At 38.8% G+C, this 20114-nt stretch overlaps 1 protein-coding gene across 3 annotated transcripts in view; it reads right to left on the bottom strand.

Moving 5' to 3' along the window:
* Nucleotides 1-13405: 13405 nt before the first annotated feature.
* Nucleotides 13406-20114, bottom strand: part of TAPT1 (transmembrane anterior posterior transformation 1) — a 49653-nt gene continuing 42944 nt past the window's right edge. For all 3 annotated transcript variants that reach the window (XM_053975784.1, XM_053975785.1, XM_053975786.1), the window contains 2 exons: nucleotides 18023-18183; nucleotides 13406-15380 (listed from right to left, as the gene is read on the bottom strand). In XM_053975784.1, coding sequence (XP_053831759.1) covers nucleotides 15151-15380; nucleotides 18023-18183 — 391 coding nt within the window. In that variant the 3' untranslated portion in view covers nucleotides 13406-15150. The remainder of the gene's footprint in view (nucleotides 15381-18022; nucleotides 18184-20114) is intronic.

Below are 20114 nucleotides of genomic sequence, written 5' to 3'. Positions count from 1 at the left end.
TTTAATTCCTTTATCGATTTTTTTAGACAGCATGTCAGACAGGGGCAAAGCTTTGGGTTCTGTACTGTGGAAAGATCTTCCTTTGGTCTTATTAGCAAACAGTAAGAGAGAGGCTGTTGAGGCTCCCCAAGCAAGGAAGGGGCACTTCACCAGTGGGGCAATGAAAAGCCTAATGGGAAGCTACCAAAGCCACAGCATTATTTTATCTTGGAGAGACTTGCCAGGACAGCAGGAGTCGTGGTGTCTCAGAGGCCAGGGGCTGAAATAAAGACCAAAACACTGCTGCCAACTGAGAAAGACTCAGGCCTTCAACCTAGTCCCCTTCAGTTAATTTGTGGAAATCAAAGAGAAGGTAAAAGGGTTTTCTTGTCCTCTGTAATTGGAAAAATACGTAGAGGATTTATTTCCTCCAGATTTTAAGAGATCTGGTTACTTACCAAAACAGGAGGGTCTGAAGGAGGACTCCCCAGCATGTGGCCCCTCTTGGAGACAATACAATTTTTCATGCTGTTGCTAGGCAGAGTTACCTGGGGGCCCCTCCACTGCCAACACCATGGCAATTACCAGAGCAGAGAGGCAACAGATAAAATAGGATAGAGAAAACACTATTTTCTTGCTGGCTTCTGTATTTATAATTGTTTTGCTCCAAATACAAACACTGTGGTCTATTGCAAAGAGCCACTTAGGGATGTGGAAGCAGAGGAAGAGCTCAGGGTAAATTTGTGCTGCTTTTGAGTGAAGTTTCAATAGCATATAAACACTGGCAATGCTCAGCCTCTTGCTGTGAATATCTTTTTTCCCTAGTCCTGGGGTGAATTGCAGTATGAGATGCAGCCTTTAGAAAAACATTAATTAGTATTTCAATCCACAGCATCTAGCCTGAGCCAGCTGTTCTTTTAGATTCATCTACAGCAGCACATGCCCATTTCTGAGATTTTATAAATAAATTAGTCTGTGCATGTACTTGTTTTCAGTTGCACGTAGACAGGTCACACATTTTAGGTGAATTTTCCCTCCAGCAACTGAAAAGTTCAGTATCTGAACATCCTGCAATGGAAGCCCTCATCCACAGAGTTGCAAAAAATCCCTTGTGATGAGTGAGGGTGAGAGAGGTGAAGGAAGCATCAAAATACCTTCCCAAATTGCCATACTGCCTTTGTAATGGCTGCTGGGAGCTGTGCATGTTCATGCAGAGACTTATTTTGAGTATTATTGTCAGGCTTTTCCTGGCACATTTTCCTCTGTTTCACAAGTAACAGGTCAGAGTTACTAAGTGATTGTGCATTATTTACACATCAGTGCTGTGCAATTTCCATCATCCACCTACAGAAACTATCCAAATTCAACAGCACACTTACCTATTCATTATGCATAACTTCCCAAGTCTCAGATACACACTTCAGGCCATGCTTTCCTACATAATTTTTTTCCTATTTACTAATTTACAGCTCCTTTGCCCCACAAATATATGTAACTCATTCTGAATATTTTATGCAAAATGTAATACTAATGGGATTTGAGTCTTGCTGATAAGGATTCAGATTCTCTAACTGGTATTCATACAAAACTTAGTCTCTAGATAGAGGTGATCCACAGTGCAAAGCTGCTTAAAGACACAGAAATAACGATGTTTAAAAGAGGGAAAAAAAAAAAAATACGCATGCAATTCCTCAAAATTTCTTCCTGAGCAGGAAAAACTACTACTTCCACAAGCAAGAAAATGGCAATGTTGAAACCTCTCCCTTTACCTGTTTGGAGAAAGATTTAAAAAAGGAAAAGTCCATCCTCAAGCTGACAACTGGTTCGTACTGCAATAGTCTTGTTTTTCAGTGTTCATCATGCTCACCATCAGGACAGCCTTTGTCAAGCACCTAAGACAGGCAGAGCTGCTGCTGCCTTCACTTGTGCAGCACTACAGTCCCTGTCACTGAAGGAATCCAGGACTCTAATTCAGACACTTGTGGCTGTGCAGAGTTACACTGAAATCACCTGTACAGGTAATCTCCTGTACTGTAGCTTGAAAACAGACAAGTTACCTGCTACAAAATTATATATCCCAGATAAAAAGACTCTCTTTTTTTCAGGACAGAATACTTACATAAACATTGGGAATTGACTGGGCTTCTTGTCAAAATAATATACAAGAAGTTTAATTTTTTTCCTGAGTAACTTAATTTTTTTTTAAGAGACATCAGAGGAAATAGTGATCCTGCTAGAAGTATTTTTCAGATATTCATCAAAAGAATTTCTGGTGACAATGGTGTTTTTTATTTCTGAGTTGGACATCAAACAACTACTGGACAGAGCAGCACATAAACCTGGAAAATTTCTCACTGGAGTCTTTTACAGATATCAAATTCCAGCTCAGTCTCTCAATTGTTGACAATCCATGGGCATTATAGGAACTGCTCTTGCTTGTGTTTTCCCTGATCACTAGAACTATCAGGAATATTATTGAATCTGGGAAACAGACAACAGCAAGTGCTTCAGCAGGATAGGTCTGGAGGAACCTCCCCTGACAGAACTCCAGCAGCTCCTCTCAAACACTGCAACAGCTTGTGCAGCACTGGGTCTGCCTTCAGAGCTCAGGTTTCCAACATATGGTGGCCATAAAAGGAGACAAACAACTTGCATTAATTGTGCAAGAGATAGTAGTAAAACAGTAAAAAAAAAAAAAATCAAAGATGGAGAATTTATTAGGATCAATACCAGATGTTTTGGAAAAAGTAGTGCTGACTGGAAATGAGAAATTTTTGACAACCCAGTTTGTACAGTAATTCACAGTTGCATTTATCTCCATCTCTTCACTGCTGGTTGTGAAGCAGGGTCTTTGGAAAAGCAGCTGCTCTTTGTTGTGCTAGGGCACTGTTCTTGTCTCTGATGGCCTCACTCTTCCACGTGGGTTCTTCTGTTAACCCACATGTTAAATAGGACATTGTTACCTTAAATGAGATTATTCAGGTGTTAGAAGGGTCTTGTAGCAGGATATAAACAGAGAGGAGGGGCTGGATGTTAAAAAGAGGGTCACAGCTTGTGCCCTCAGCAAGCGTTGGCAGTCCAATTCAAACTCATTTCTTTCTATCAGCTACCAGCATTGAAACCTAGCCCAGCAAGGGGAGAGGACTGCTATAGTAAAGTGGATGTATGTGTCCCCGTTTCGGCCAGGGCAGGGTTAATTTTTTACGATAGCCCATTCGGTACCATCTCACATCACTCAAAGGTACGGGAGTGAGGGACGCGCTCAGTCTTACGAGGAGGGAAGAATGGTGTGGTGGGGAAGAGCTGGTTGATACTTTGTCGCGTTTTTTTTCTGTGTAAATAGTTTGTGTAAATTGTTTCTTTGTCTTGTACCTTTTATTATTAATATCGTTGCTGTTACTTTCGTTTTCTTATCTCGTTGTCCTTTTCAGTAAATCGTTCTTATCTCGCCCTGTAATCTCTGCCTTCAGTCTCCCACCGGATGAAGGGGGGAAGGGGAGCAACCATCTGCCCTGGGAGACTCTCAGAGGAGTCTCAGGGAGGTCACTCACCTAAGGGAGTGCCGTTCCTAACCCACGGCACTGTGTTTTCAGGAGTGGTACCGACTGCAAGAGGAAAGCTTTGAATCTTATTAAGTACAAGGCTTAGCCACAAAGCTCGCTTGGGTATTGCTTAAGTAGGTGCAGGTATGAGCACAAGAGAAAAAAGAACTCAGAAGAGGGGGCCGGGGGGATTGCCGTGGGTACAGCTGCAAAAGAACACATAGCAGGACCATAAAAGAAAATCTCTAAAGACAGGGCTCTCAGTACTGGCTGTAAGGCTGATGAGATGTTAGACAGGACACCATCCTGTTTGGTCTTTTTCAGGCTCTGCTAAACAATGCCAGTCTTTGCCAGCATCCCGTTAAAGATGCATCCATGTTCAGTTCCCTCCTGCAGTTAAAAGAGCCTGAAACACCTTTCTGATCTTTCACTGTCTTGGTTCAGTTGTGCAGCAATCCAGAGTGAAACCTATGAAGATGTTAAGAAATTCCCCGAGTTACAAATTAAATCTGCACAATAATCTGCATTGCTTTAGGGCTTGTCTGTGTGTTACCATGAACAAGAAAACAAAGATGAGCATTATATTTCTTTCTGACTTTTGTAAGAAAGCCTCCTAATAAAGCTCTCTGAAATTAAAGGAATGTTTAGTGCTTGCATTGAGGAATATGTGAAAACCAGCATTTTTTTCAAACAGTGTTAGTACATCTTTTATCAGTTCTATAAGCTAGAGTTGTATTATGTTTGGATTTTGAGACAGAAGCATTTGATTTGAATTTTGTGATTTTCTTGAAAACAAATAAATTTGAACTACAACTTACTTAGAGTTTATGGAAGAGAGTTAGTGTATTAAAACACCTGGACAGACAAAACCTGCCTTCTTTAGCACAAGAGAATTGTGCTGTTATATTTTCATGGTCCCATCCAACTTCTGCAGGTGAATATTGCTAGAAGCAAATGGTACTCACCCAAGCCAAGTTTCAGATCATCAGTTACTGTCCTCAAGTGTTCCCTGAAACTGAAACACAGTGGTTGGCCTCTACTCAGTACAGTTGTGGTCACCAGATAAGAAATGCTCCTGCTAGAGAGGGAAATGCCTTCAGTGCTCATCCCCAAGCATGTGACCAGTGCTGAATTTCATTCATGTTAAAGAACCATTTCTATGATTGCACAGACATACACATTGATGTGTTTTGGAGAATGTTGCTCAAATGAAATGAAAATAGAGGAAAAGATGATTTTTCAGTACTTACCCAACCTGAAATTTACTGTTTGCTTTCTACTACAGCCAATGACACCTGCCAGATGAACAGAGGAGCTGCAGTACAGGATGGCTGCCAGTCAGAACTTAACTGGTAGGTATGAATAATGTGTACTTTACCTCACCAGAGTGGTACAATCATTTTAATATTGCCATACTAAATTTGGTCTAATTGTACATCAGAACTGGAGCAGACCTGCCTTCTCACTTCTAATTATACCGTTCAAAGACACAGAGAAATCATAAGGTCAGGACAGAGGAAGATTATTCTTTAAACTTAGATTTCTGAATTCTCAGATATGCATTAAAGAAGGAAAGAGAAAAAATGTTCTCTGTGTTACCAGATTATTATTAGCTCTAGAGGATTGTGTGTGACTGCAAACTCAACAACTTGTGACAACAGTTCAGTCAAAGTAAATTGCTCTGCAAGCCACATGTCAGCTAACCCTGCTCACAGTCAAGTCTGCTCCAATTGCTGCCTTGAAAAAAAACTGTGCACAGCCAAGGCAATTCAGTAACCTGCTCATTACAGACCTGGGAATTAGGAGTTATTCAGTTCTTACCATGATTGCTCTTAATAAGCCCATATAATTATATGATAATATGATGCAGAATTTCTTCTGTGGGTTCTCTGCACTAAAGGAGCATTTCACCCTGGAAGAAAATGTTTAGTTAAGGTGGCAAGCGTCATTTTTGTACTGTAGTCTCACAACACTTGTGTTTGCTGTATTTCATAAGGCTTGAACTCCTGGGGTCTTCTGATTGTACAGCAATCTGCAATTTATGTATTTATTTTAGAGAAAAAGTCTCCAGTTCTTAGGGTTACAGACAAAAGCCTCCAAGTAATTGCTACTAATAAAAAAGATGTCCTGGAAGTCCAAGCAAAGAAAGTGGCATTCAAAGCTTTTTGTTTTTCAAATCTCACAGTGTGCATCAATCATGGTGCTTCAGACAGGGGTGAACCTGCCCTGAAGTTTATCCCCAGAGAATGGGTAATCCCAAAACCTGGACTTGAAATTGCCCTGCACATTCCCTTGGTGAAGCCTAACACAATGAGTAAATCTAAAGTAAATCAAAGAGTTTCTTTCCCTCAGGCAAGTGCTGCTTTTTAGGATGGACTAGCACTATAAGTCCTCCTGGCCTTGTTCCTTACTCTGAGACAGATTTTGGGTCAGTGAGCTAGATTCTGTGTTCTTCACTTCATGGATTTCTTAAGCAGAAATAGTCTTCCACATCCCACTGTGAGAGAACATGCTGCTGTGGGGCTTAATTGAGATTTGCTGGGTTTGAGATTATTGACTGAAATGTGAAAGCATGATATTACATTTGCACAGGGATTGATTGCACATTTCAAAAACCAGAAAGTGTCTTAGGTGAAAGCTATTATAGAGCTCGGGTGTAGGCTTTCATAAGTGTATCACTTTCAAGCAGACACAAACTTTTAAGTAGTGCCAGTTGTTTGCTAGAGGAGAGTCCCAGGACAATCTATAGCATATTTCCTAACTAATTACTTCAGATTAAAGGGATATTTAAATGTTACTGCATTGAAGGGAAAGCGATAGTGGTGCTTTCAACTTACAACCTAGAAATTACTAATTGAATTTGTTTTAATTAGGAAAAGTCAGCTACAGTTGAGGAGCTGCCCCACATAATTTAAAAGATTTTTGTAAATTGCAATGCCCTAGAAATTGCTACCATTTGCCTGATAGCAATAGTGTGGGATGGGTTTTGTGGGGTTTTGTGTTTATTTGGGCTTTTGCTGTTTGTGGGTTTTTGTTTGCTTTTTTAATAATTTTTTTTTTTGTGGAATTTTGGTTCTTATTTGTTTTTTTTTTTTTTAACAAGTATTTGACTTTAGGGTTTTTTTAGGTGTTATTTTTTAATTTTTTTTTCATTTTATTTTATTCACAAGATTGGGGTCTTTACACTAAATTAGTACTGTATAAAAATAAACCTGTCAGGGTGAAGTATATCTCTGATTCTTTGTGGTCTGCTGGTATTTCACTGAGTATTCAGGCTCAAGGACTTAACTTCATGCCTGATGTATTTTATTTCAATTCTCATCCAAAAATATAACATCCAGATCTTTGACACCTTGCTGGAAGTGTAAATGTAAAGATTATTGAAGTGTAAAGGAAATTGGGCAAAGCTTGCAGCTTTCATCTCCCCTTCACAGCACTACATAGAGGATTTCATGTCAAGATAGTGACATTGTAAGTGGAGCTGATATTGCATCTCAATTGCCTGCTTCAGGTCTTGGAATAAAGTGACGTTTGATTATCTGTAATCAAGGTGTCAGGGTCCTAAAGCCAAACCATTAATCTATATTTATGGCTATTACACCTCAATAATAAGAAGTGCCAATCTCAACAGAATATGCAAGAGATCAGTTTCATAAAAGTATTCAGGTGCTTAAATAAAATTAATTAACATCTAAATCTCTTTAAAGTCCAGCCCAGACTTGGTGCAATTTGGCCATGCTTCTACATGAGAAACATCCAAACTTTATGCTGACAGAGACAACTTAATGATAGATTTGCTTTATCAACTATAAGGTACTTCAATAAGAATATAACATGGAAAGGAAGACTCACACTGTTGGTTTTGTTCCAACAGAAGGTTTTTGTGAAGCCTTGACAGGAGGACGGCCTCCAGTTTTGGGACCAATGTAGACAAATTAAGGAGAGTCTAGAGGAAAGAACTTTAAGCTACTTTAGTCTAGGAAAAAAGGTGATCAAGAAGAGTTATTATAACAGTCCTCTACTAAAAATGTAATTTGGAAGAAAGTGATTTGTTGCTCACTCTACCTGCTAGGGTAAGGAGAAAGGAAATTAATGTATCACAGGCTTCCTCTGCTTCCGCTCTTAGCAGGTAGCACCACAATAAAGATGGTTTGTTATGCTGCTTCAGTATCCTGCCAGCAAGTAAGAATTCATTCTTTGTTGAAGAAAAGAACAGATGTCTTGCCAAAAATACAAATTACAGTCATCACTGCGATGAAAAAGCAGCAGGGGCTGGCGAAACTTTCAGATGGGTGTGATGGAAGGGCTCCTGCCCAGGAGATGTGTTCTCTGCAGCCAAGCAGCACAAAGATATCCAAGTCACACAGGAAGGGACCCTGGCCAATCAACTAAGGTACTTAGAAAGAGCAGGAGAGAAAATAGTAGGGATGCTGCTCTAGACTTGGGAATCCTAAGCCTTCTGCTCTAGGGTCAGGTGAAGCCAAAAGCTTCCTGGAGGGAAGGTAATGTTTCCAAGATGGCTTTGTCACCCTCAGCCATGGGATGGCATTGCATCTGCTGTTGAGGAAGATGAGAACCCTCTTGACAAGGGAAGATTCTTTGTCTGTCAGCTTTCCAGGATGGAGAGGCTTTCAGTCAGATTTGGGAGGAAAAGAATAACGGGAGCCCATTGGTAAGCAGTAACTGTTCAATCTCAGCTAAAGCCTAAGGACCAGGAACAATCAGGTAGTTACTGTAAATCCGAGAGGACAGGTAGGAATATGCCTCCACTGAACATTTCAGATGCTTGTGGATACTGCCTGAGCTGCACACCACTCCACCTCCCTGAGACAGCAAAGCACCAGGACAGAGAGAGAGCCACAGCCCCTACCCTGTGTTTGAGGGTCATGTCAGCTGACTTTGACAGGACTTTGCTTTCTTGTTTCTCATCACTGGGCACTTAGGACATCACAAAATGCTTCAGAGACTTATATATCCTCTATTCCTGCTGAAGGGCCTTTGGTAAACATCAGTTCTGGTGACAGCTTAGGACTTTTGTCCTTTTACCCCTAGAGGCAATTGAAGGCACATTAGTAGGGCTTTGCACATCATGAGAGCGTCTTACTTTATTCACATCACCCTTCTTTGTAGAAACAGCACATTAAGACAAAACACAGCAGTACAAACCCACCATTCTCCCTACCAAATATACCACCAGCAATCTCATGGGAACTTATGGGGATCTTGACACATCAGTATGGAGGTATGTGAGATTTTTCACTCAGCTTAGGTCTTATCCTTGGCACCAAAACAGAAAACTCTGAAAAGTGGCTAACGAAGTTGTTAACAGATTTCTTGTGATTTAAAAGAGCAATCTTTGGAAAAGTGAAAAAGGAAATGATAGATCAAACCAACTGCAGTCTTCCACAGTTTTTTCTGGGCACATAATCAGATTTGGGTTTTGTTCTTTTCAGCATTTGAAGAGTAATGTGATGATGAATGAAAGCCAGCATAAATTTGTCAGATCATTTCAAACCAATGCATTTCCCTTCAACAACGCAGCACGCCATAAGGTGAGAAGGAGCAGATAATCACATATGTTGACTTTTATGAGGCTTTTGATACTCTTTCATGTGATATTTCCAAACTAAGCAAACATAGTAGAGATTAAAATTGCTTGAAGCAGTTGATAAAGCTTCTTGGGAAATCCTGCTTGGGGAATATTTATCACTATTTCATCCTCACACAGCAGTAAGGTTTTGCAGAGGTCTCTGCATGCTCCATTGCCACTCAGTGTTTTTAATCAGTAATATTGGGCAGTTGCCAGAGAAAGGTGAAGTAGAGGCAATGGATACACTACCTGACAGGAGTTCAAAACAAACTTGACTAACCGCAGAAACAGATGGTAAAAAAATTGAACTGAAGCAACTCAACATTTTGGCAGCAGTATACTACAGCATGAATGCAGGCTTGGGAATAACCAGGCAGTTCCATTGGAAATATCTAGTTCCTGCAGCACATTTGAACTCTCCTGGGTCAGAAGTGGCATCCTGTTTTTAAGAGGTAAATTCCATACCAGGATATGGCAGCTAAAAGCTGGCTGATGTAATCCTCAGGTTCAGCTCAGCTGGGATGGAAGGTATCAGCTGGAGATCTGTGCTCAGAATGAGCATGGGACACACTCTCCACACAAACAGAAGCTGAACTCATTGTGTGGGGGTTTAGCAGAAGCCTGAAGGGAAATATGAAGCAGTCTCAGCTGCCAAGGATGTAAGAAGAAAAGAGAGGGAGAGGCAAAATCTATTCTCCATGCCACAGATGGACAAAAAGTAGGGAGGGTTAAATTTCAGTAAGGAAGTCTTAAAGCAGATAGTAGGAAGGTAATAACAGCATTTGCCATGTACATATTTACTGTGCAAGAAGATTGCCATTTGAGATTGAGAAAGATGTTAATATCAGGATTGGACACTGCATTGGACAGGACCTGAGCTAGAATCAGTAGCTCTATCCAACTTCTCATACTGTGAAACAGGCTTCATTAACAAGATTAATAAAATAGGTAAAACAAGTGAGTGCAGCAGTGAGCACTGGAACAAAGCAAGCAGACGCAGCTGGACAGAGCAGAGGACAAATATCAGTTCTGGCACCAAGCTGCAGGGAACCCAGCCACCAGAGCTGGAATATGTGACAAGCACCAACACACAGCAACAACGGGGGACCAGCAGCAGAATAGAACCAGAAAGATCAAAATTGTGACACTGGCTTTCCAGAACACTCCAGCTGCTCTGACCTAGTGCACTGGACTGTCTTCCCAGATTCTTTACAAGCTGTGACTGTTCCAGGCTTTGAAAGGCCCAGTAGTGCGGATGCAACACAGTAGTGGAAGGGCTGGAGCTCATTAGGATGACTCCAATGCCTCCTTTGTCTTCTACAAGGCAGATAAATAAATTCCACAAAATTACTCTGATGCCATTAGCAGAGCATCTATGCAAAGACTCACTACTGGGGCTTTGGTCCTTGCTTTTGAGAAATAAGGGTCAAGCACAAAGACTGGCTGGAGAATTTATTTGCTCTAACATGGAAGCCAAATAGTTTGTGGTCAGTGAGTGAATGGCTGAACAGGCACCACAAAGCATTACCTCAGATGCAGCAGAATTCACTTTACTCCAATGTCAAAGTATTTTAAGTGACTAAAGACACAGATTTTTTGATCAGCCCAACAGGTGCGTCCTCTGCTATAGCATTAGGAACATTGTCTCTCGTCAGTGGTTAGTGCTGAGCTTCAACACAAGGTTCATTTTCATTGCAGGTACACCTCAAGAGAGTCCAAAGGGCAGAAAGCATCAACCTGAAAACAATGTCCCATCACTTCCAGGTTAGATACACGCAACACTTCAGGAATTGTTTCCAGAAGGAACTCACTCGTCACAGCTCCTGCTGCCTTGGCTATAGAAAGGTGGCTGGAGGCTGTACTGCTGCCTTTAACAGGAGTGCCAAGTTCAAATCAAACCTGCAGGAAAATTTTGGTCACTTGGCGATGAATGGAAGCAACAGTGGCCTACACAGCCTAAAGCTGCAGCTGTGAGGCACAGGTGGGCAGCAGAGTTACAAGGGCACATTTTAAAATCTGAGTTTATTTCATCACAAATATGATGAGTGTTTTGGTCAAAATTGAGAAATTTTTAAAAACCTATTGCAATTTTGGATTTTTCTGTTATTATAACTGTGAGCTCACTAATAAATGTTCTTTGGTGTTATATATTTATGATCTTTTACAACTCTGCTGGCAGTGTTTTTCTAAATCAGGGTATACTGAAGTCCTAAAAAAAGCCTAAGTAGACTCAGGCTTGGTAGGTATGGTTGATGAAAGTTACTATGAAAAAGACTTACAGAAATGATACAATCAAGTGTTTTCTGACAGCCTTCACAGTCTAAACATTTTATATCATTATATACAGAGAAATTTCCTTGAGATAAAGGTGGTCCCAACTGCAGCTCCCCATGACAGCTGCTCAGTATTTACACAAAGCTATTTGCTTCCGTGCAGTCAGGAAAATGAAGCCAGTCCAAATTTCTAAGAAAGAGCACTTACTCTGAAGAAGTTTTAAAGGCAAATTTTGTTTAGCATTTGTGAAGAACATTCTGAAGCTGACTCTCCAAGACTGAGTTGAACAACACCTAGTTTACTCACAATGGAGGAGCCCAGTTTGTAAGACAATATGTTGCAGTGTTTCAGGTGCTTCACAGAGTCTGATTACATTTGTGCTATAATTAAGTTACATCCATCCTTGCTCACCACCACCAAGAAGATTCACATCTCCAGCCCAGCAGGTGAGCTGGCACAGCAGCACAACTGGGCAAACACTGGCTTTAACAACAGTGACCTCATCAGTTATGCTGAGTCACAGAAACAGACTTTGGGAAGAAATTAGTAGACTACACAAAATTTTGCACCACAAAAAATTAAGACAAAACTGAAAAGTTTCCACAAACTCAGTTTAAATTAAGAGGAGAGTAAATTAACAGCATGGTTATGATTGTAAAACTACTATGCTTGAGGGGAAATTCTGCTTGGCTGATGAACATCTGAAAGGCTTCAAAAGATTAATTAAATAATCCTGTCAAAACCAGTTGTTTCTTAATGCTCCCATAATGAATAATACTAATTATGAATATGCACTGTACTCAATGTGTGCTTTTGGAATTAATTTGGCAACTGTGACTTTAGCTGAAATATCATTGCTTGCTTAGATTTTATTTTTGGAGGGATTTATCAGTTGAAGAACTTAATTTATTCACTACTTAACTTGTGATGCTCTTATATGTATCACTGTTAAGTCAGGAGCTTTTCAAGAAAACCCTAATGAACAGCTGTATCTATCGATGAGAAATTTGGTGTTGCTGTTTTTTCCTGTTTGGTGGTTTGTTCCCCCTTAGCCACCCCTAGAGTTCCTAGAGGACCACCCAGGTTCAGAGAAGCAGCTGCGACTTTTCATTAAAGATACAGTACTAGATATCCAAGGAATCCCTATAAATCATGAACAAAATGAGGAGAACAATCAGAGAGCTTGCAGCCAAAGGAAGGAAAGCCCAGCTGGGACCCTACCAGACTTGGGGAGTTCAAGGGGAAGCATTGTGTTTGCCATGCCCTCGGCAACAGTGCCTCGAGTACACCTTGGTGTTATGGTGATCCCAGGGCAATGGAGTCTCACCTCCACAGCAGGCAGAGATGTACCAACCATACCCAAAGCCCACCTGGACTGCTTTAGATGCAGGCACCGCAATTCAAGTGTCAGAACAAAGCCCCAGGAGGATTCAGGCCAGGACTTGTGCCCCAGTGCTGTGAGCCACTACCCTTCCACTGCCACCACCATGTGCTCAGCAAGGGCTTTGCCTGTGCTGCTCCTGCATTCACACTTGGCTTTGCTGGGTAGGTGTAAATCCAATTGTAGTAACTGACTACAGAAACTACAACTCCTCTGAGATGGTATTTTTTCATTCACATGGTGTGTGCCCTTAAAAACCAAATTAATAATAGGTTGACATCAGTATCTTCTTTCTACAAGTGGCAACAACCAACTGCTACAGAAATAGATCTGAAGCCATTGATAACCCAGTTCTAACACTTATTCGTGTCCCACATTTGCAAGAATCCTACTTTATGGAAATTGGAATTTAATACATTAAATACTTCGCAAGATCACCAACTCTGAATACTAAAAAAGAAATGTTGACGCTGTACTTTTCCTTTTTTAAACAAATATTACAAAATTGAATTTTATTGAGTTTCACACAAGATGCACTTATAAAATTGATACAGAATGTCATTCAACAGAAAAAAAATTAAAGCAATTTCAAGCTTTCTTTAGCAACCGCTAAATAATTATAAAATAAGATACACCAAATTGACAGATAATCTTTATTTCAATGTGTGAACATCTCCAATTAGTATAAAATACATCAAAAATGAAAGATTTTCAGATTTTTCCACAGCATAAGTCCTCTTCTTTCTACTTTCATCCCTAAACATAACCACGGATTTTGGCCATTACTCCCACTACTCTTATGGGAGAGGAGAGGCTGAAAGACTGCAGCAGGGAGTTCCCACTAGAGCAGACAACCCTAAACTGTACAGCAGAGTTCTCTCATTATCAAGTCTGCTCAGACACGTTACTGACCAACTGCCTCCATCTGCTATATTACTGTAGTCCTGCAAGTTTCAGGGATTAGCAGATATGTTAAACTTTCACATGTTCATACAGCAAAGAAACTTTGGCTTTCCCATTCTGACAAATTATGAAATTAGCAAGGAGCAAATTGTCTTCATTTGTTCAGTACTGAAGTACTTTTATGATACCTTCCCTTGGAAAGTAAAATTGGTGCTTATTTGAATGTCTGAAAGGCATTTTGGAAGCTAATGCTGTGTTTTAACAATATATGAAGAATTTATCATTAACTAAGGGGTCTCTTCTGATAAAACTCTTCAGCCTATGCTTTGATCTCAAATTTAATCCACTCATGGTCTGAGGATTCCATAACTTCTTTTGTCACCCCTTCCAACTCTGCATCTCACACCAGAAATTAAGATGCATTGTAATGCTTAAATGCCCTTTGTAGATCTAGTCCATCTACTTAAGTTTGACTACAACCAATCAATTACATTGAATGGATAATTATGGTTTGATTGTCTGTGTGAGCTTTTATAGGCATGTTCTCAGGCAAGTTCATACACAGATGTCATTCTTCTAAGAGTTATATGCAAAATGCAGTGCAATGTTCTTTCCTGCTGTGTTAATGCCATACCTACAGTTCCAACACAACACTTGCTTGCCGCAATTAACATTGCCGTCCCTTAACATTAGAAGTGCCCCTATAATATTTTTTCCTACAGCAACAAAAAATCCTCAGCTTTTAAAAAAAATGTTCTAAATAATTTGCCTTGCAGGACACACAACACATGAAATGAATATGCTTCATATTTGCCCAGTTAAGCAGAACCATCATTACTGTGATCTTTCCTTGATGTTTAGTATTCAGATAAAATACTAAGCAGTAAGTCTTTCACTTAAAGGCAAAATTTTATTCTGATTACAAGATTTTCAAGATACATCTTGAAAATATTTTTGTTGACAAGAATAACTATCTTGACTTACTGTTTTATGTACCAATGCTTTATGTGTTTGTTGATATAAGCACAAGTTTTGAATTCTGCTTGCAGATGTTTAATAAAACACGGTAACTGGATAGGCAAGCTTCCGGTCAAGTCACCAAACATTTCCAGGAATATCCTTACACTGGAGGAACCTTCATGAAAAATAGTGTTCTGGAAGCATGGTTTCATAATGCAGAACAGGGTTATGCTTTTTTCCAGTCTGTTTTCCAGAAAAGTGATATTGCAGCTCTGCCACCAGGCTAGAGACTCACGATCCATCACATTTTCCAAGAGGCAAGTTAAAGATCACTTACTTGACCTGACCAGATACCAAGCCAAGTTACTTGTAGAAAGAAATTAATAATTTTTTTTTTGCCATTAATAATTTAAGTTTTTAAATAAATATTTATGTGCCTTTTGGCAACTGTCCATTCTGGTAGCATTTGCTGTCCCAACAGCTCAGTATCCTTAGCACATTGATTAAAAAAAAATAAATTCTTAGTCAATTCTGTTTCCACAAATAGTAAACCTGTCTATCTCCAACAAGTCTTTCTTTGCAGACCTGTGTTTTAATTCTGAACTGTCTTGGCTTATATCTTTTTCTTCTCCATCAGGAGTTGTCAGAAATTGATCAGAATTGCTTGTTACAAGTAAAGATGGCATATTCTCCTTCTGATGCACTGGTTGATTGGTAACTGATGTAGAACCGTTTTCATCTGTGGAAATTCCTGTTGGAACAGAATTACAAAGATAATAATGAATTTAACACAGACATATTGATACAATGTGCAACATCCAGATTCGTCCAAAGCTATCCTGAAAAACTGTGCTGCAGCAAGTCAGCAGAAGCAACAGAAAAATGCTTTTTGGAAGCCACTACCTCTGCTTGGATTTACTGTAAGATATTTCCTTTTCTGATTTAGAAAACATATAGAAAATAAATAGAAAAAACAAATCCTACAGAAGTTTAAATAATCAGTAAGAGAATAAGCAGCAGAAGTTAGGACATACATGCTTATTTTTGTTGGCTTAAGCAACAAGATTTCTGACAGTCCTTGTGTGAATCATACAAATGTTTGCTACTGAAATGAACAAAAGGAATCTCTGTGGCTGGAACTAGATGTGCCTAATACATAAGTACAATAAACCTGCCTTCTCCAGGGATAGCTAATAAATGACTCATGCACTGTGATGCACTTTAATAGCACTGGCTTCTAAAGCAGTGCTGTTAAAGATGTCTATTTTTATTCCTGTCTCTTACTTCAGTGGAACTGAACACTGGCTTCATTAACTTAGGATTTTTTCCATATTTTGTTAAAACATTTAAAGAATTAAAATGCACAAGCAAATTACAAGAAGATAAGAAAAAAGATAAGAAAAAAATTATCTCCTGCTCAATAAAGACTGAGTTATTGTTTCTAAAGGAATATGAAAAATTCTGACTGATGTGGAGAGTACTGCAGACCAGTCCAAGGAAATGTTATTTGTCAGAACAGCAGCACTATCCAAATTACTACAAAAACTTATTTCTGCAGAGCATCTGTCCACAGTATGCCATCTACTACTTGGAGGTATATGGGTTACCCTCTACAATCTTATGCAAGTTAAAGGAACTAAACTTGCACTGAAAACAGAGACAAGTAATTTTAATTCTAGAACTTGGTTACAAACGTAAATATTTGCTAACCCAGCAGCTTCCAGATGTAGCTGGTAAGCCTATAAATGATTACCAGTAATTAGAGCTTTCATCCTTCGGGAGCAAGTTTAGAATTTTATTCTTCAAAATTTTAACTGTTTTTGTGGACAAGGTGGAAACTCTTTAGGAAATTAACTGACTTAAACTATAAACTAGCAGAAAGGAGACCAGACAAATGAATTCCCATACCCTCATCCTAAGAAGAGATGGGTTGAGAGACTGTATTGTAAAAACCTGGTAAGTGGGGCACAGAGATTAACTAATACTGCAGAGTCCAGCAGTAATAATGCAAAAGCTGGGGAAGGTAAAATCATTCTTTCATGTAATCAAGATTTCTAGTAAATAAAGAGGTGCTAAAAAATATAAAATCCACAAAAAACTGTAAAATTGAGCTTTTCCCATCACCAGTGGAAGCAAGGAATACTTTGAATAAAATCCACAAAAGCTTTTTGGTTGCTACTTTTTGTTCAAAATCTTTCTGTTGGAGAAAATAAGCATCCCTGCTACTATAACTCAAAACAGTCTTCAGGATTTATATACTGTAAGTTAAAGGCTCAATATAAGTAAGTACAACTTACTAAGTCTCATATACAAATGTAGTAATAGAATGTTTAATTAAAACATTATCATCATTATAGTCCTCTAATGAAATGCAAAACTGAATGCAAATAAGAATTCAGAACAATTCAGATCACATTCTTTCATCATGAAAGTAAAGCAGTTGTATGAACTTAAAAGTAAACATTTGCACCAAGTTTCTGCCTGATGCGATTTGACACATATAAGATACAGAGGTTTATGCCAAACACTGACAGATTCTTAACTCTCCCCTTGCTGGCGAGACACTCTGACGACTAACAAGCACCTTGCATTTCAAGCTGTTCAAGTTGTTGGCAAGCCATGGAGTGAACACAATAAAAGCCCCACTGTTAAGTTCTCTAAGGTTCTCATTGAGCTTTTCCCACAGGAACATGCAATCCAATTCAGTTGACAGGAACAATGAAGGTTTCTGTTTCCTTCCATAATGTGTCACACAAACACAATACTGCCATATTCCCATTATAAATTAACTGCTGATGCTGAGGACCTGTAAGAGGAAATTGTGCTGCATAGACTGGAAATGGGATAGAGACCCACTGAAATTCCTATCTGGATTTCATAAAGCTTTTCATTATGTGTTCATGACAACTACAATTAATTATACCTATGCATAAACCTACCATATTTTACTTTGATTTCCATGAGAAATACAGATTGCTTCCCTACTAAACTTAAGCACTGTCACAGATGATGCGTAAATATTCACTTATTTGCACAGTAACATGGCAGAGAGGGTAGGACTAGATGGTATTTAAAGGTTCTTCCAACCCAAACCAAACCATTCTATGGTTATGATTTTAAAACAAAAGCATTCTTCTATTCCATTGTTTCTCACCTCCATATAATCACAGTGATACCTTATCAGAGATATGAGAATTGATTACCTAAAGAAGATGCATGAACTAAAAGCAATAAATTCTATTATATTTACAGACTTGTATTCACAGCTGTGCTATGGCACAATTAAGGTCCAGCAACAGGGTTTGTACAGAAAACATTGTCACGCATCTGGTCTAATATCAAATTTAGTCTGAAAAACTTTCACTGAAAACAAACTAAGGCAGCTGGACTTACCTTGGGTAGATTTAAATGTGCCTTGCTGTTTGCCAGCTGGCTTCCCTGGGGTGGCAGTCACGACAGGATTGAATAATTTCTCCTCCATTTTTGCTTCCTTTACATATTGACATGATTTCCCCAGCAATACAATGCTGTTAAGGACTTTGAGAGATATTAACCTGGAAAAAAATTGTTTACTTATTTACATTAGCACATTAAAATAATCACATATTATTTATACTGCAATTATTCATATGAAAATAATTGCATATGGTAAGTGCTGTCTTAGAAAGATTAGCTAAGAAATTAAATTCTTTCAATATCAAGATCAAAAGGTAAAAGTTTTCCTAAAAATTTGTTTCAGATTCAATGCTTAATTTTCTTTTTCCTCCAGAAAGCATCTAGAGAAAAACATCAAGTTTTATTATTTAACTAAACAACTACAAGGACAGTTAAGCATCCATTTAAGAAATTAAATATTTAAACACAGAATTAAAAAGTGCCCTCAACACTGCAAGTCCAAAATAAATGTACCCAAATTAAGTGTGCCCAGCCAAGGATCTCTAGTAGACTTGGAATCACAGCACAGCAAATACAGAACCATGGAATCATTAAGGCTGGAAAAGACTTCCAAGATCATTGAGTCCAGCCATTAACCCAGCAGTGCCAAGTCCAATATCTAGCTTTTACAAACCACAGGCTAATCATAGTAAGTCCTTTTTCACATCACAGAAGACAGTCCCTAAAACTCAACAAATCCAAAGAGGCAGCACTGCATTACCATCATAGCACAGTCCAGATGATGGCTGATTCTTTTTCTATTAGGATTAAACTGCAGCACAAACATCACTGAACCCCTTTCCCACCTATCTCCTTGTTTGAAGAAAAGGAAGGCCTCATCTACAATCAAGTGCTTTTTTACCATTCAGCTGAGTTTTGCAAAATCTAATTTTCATTGCAAGCAACACATGACTCATAGACCAATGTCCACTCCAGGGAGCAAAGGCTCACTGCAGAACCACAAGGAGAAAACCACCTGTTCTCTGCAGGATGAATGAAATATTCTCTATGCAAATCTAAATGAAATATTCTCTATGCAAATCAAGCTATGTAACAAGAGTGAACCAAATGCAGACCCTGAACTCATTCTCCACTCTCTGAAGTCTATTTATCATGTACATCATTAACAGTCTAAAAAGACAACTTGAACATTCACAGATCCAGGTCTAACTGCTTAATCATAAAGTGATCCAAGCACACTCCAGCAGCAGCTCCCCTATCTCTCTGTGTAAATGTAATCAGAACTTGTCAAAGAGAAAAACAAACTACACTACACTTTTAAGGGAAAAAGTAAGTTTTGTTTATTCTATTTCAATAGAGAAATGGAAGAATCAGCAGAGCACACCACTTTCAGTACTCAGAAGAAAGCGACATTTTAGTATCCAAGCAACCACAAAGAAGATATCATTTTATACCAGTTGAAAGCTGTGCTTCTCTTCCATTTTATAATATTATTGGGACAGATTTTGTTTCAGAGAGTTGAGAAGGTCTCCTTCATTTTTAAGGTTTTAGAGGTGTTTTTCTTATGCTTCTTATGTAACATGCTTTTGTTCTGAGAGAATAGGTTTCCACAGCATAGTTTGACTCTGATTTAATGAGATCAGAAGTTGAAAAGCCCATAAATCACCACTTCCCTGTATCAGTTCCAGCTTCTCATGGAAAATTATGCAAACATTTCTAGCAATTCTCCTTTATTTTTTTCTGCCAGTCTACCCCAGCCTCAAATTTCTAACAATGTAAGTTTGTAGTTGTTCAAAATTCTAGAAAAAGAAAACTCATGTTTTTTTTGTCAAGACTCTTTAACTACAATTAAAGTTTAATTAGAGTTGTTAATATACAATACAAAATTAATTCATCCATAGTATAGGCTCAGTTCTTTGCCCAGTTAACTGCTTCAGATTTTATCACATCATTTTTCCCATATCTATGCTATTATGTTTGTATTCTATATATATTCTCACATCTGATGAAAAGCTGAAATTCATGTTCAGAACAAAAATTACTTGAAAGATGCAAGAGGTGAGCTAGCTCCAAGTCTGAGATCACAGCA

This window comes from Vidua macroura, chromosome 4 (assembly GCF_024509145.1).
Source record: "Vidua macroura isolate BioBank_ID:100142 chromosome 4, ASM2450914v1, whole genome shotgun sequence".
NCBI classification, from domain to species: domain Eukaryota; kingdom Metazoa; phylum Chordata; class Aves; order Passeriformes; family Viduidae; genus Vidua; species Vidua macroura.
The sequence above is the reverse complement of the archived record's forward strand: the minus strand, read 5'-3'. Positions and strand labels throughout refer to the sequence as shown.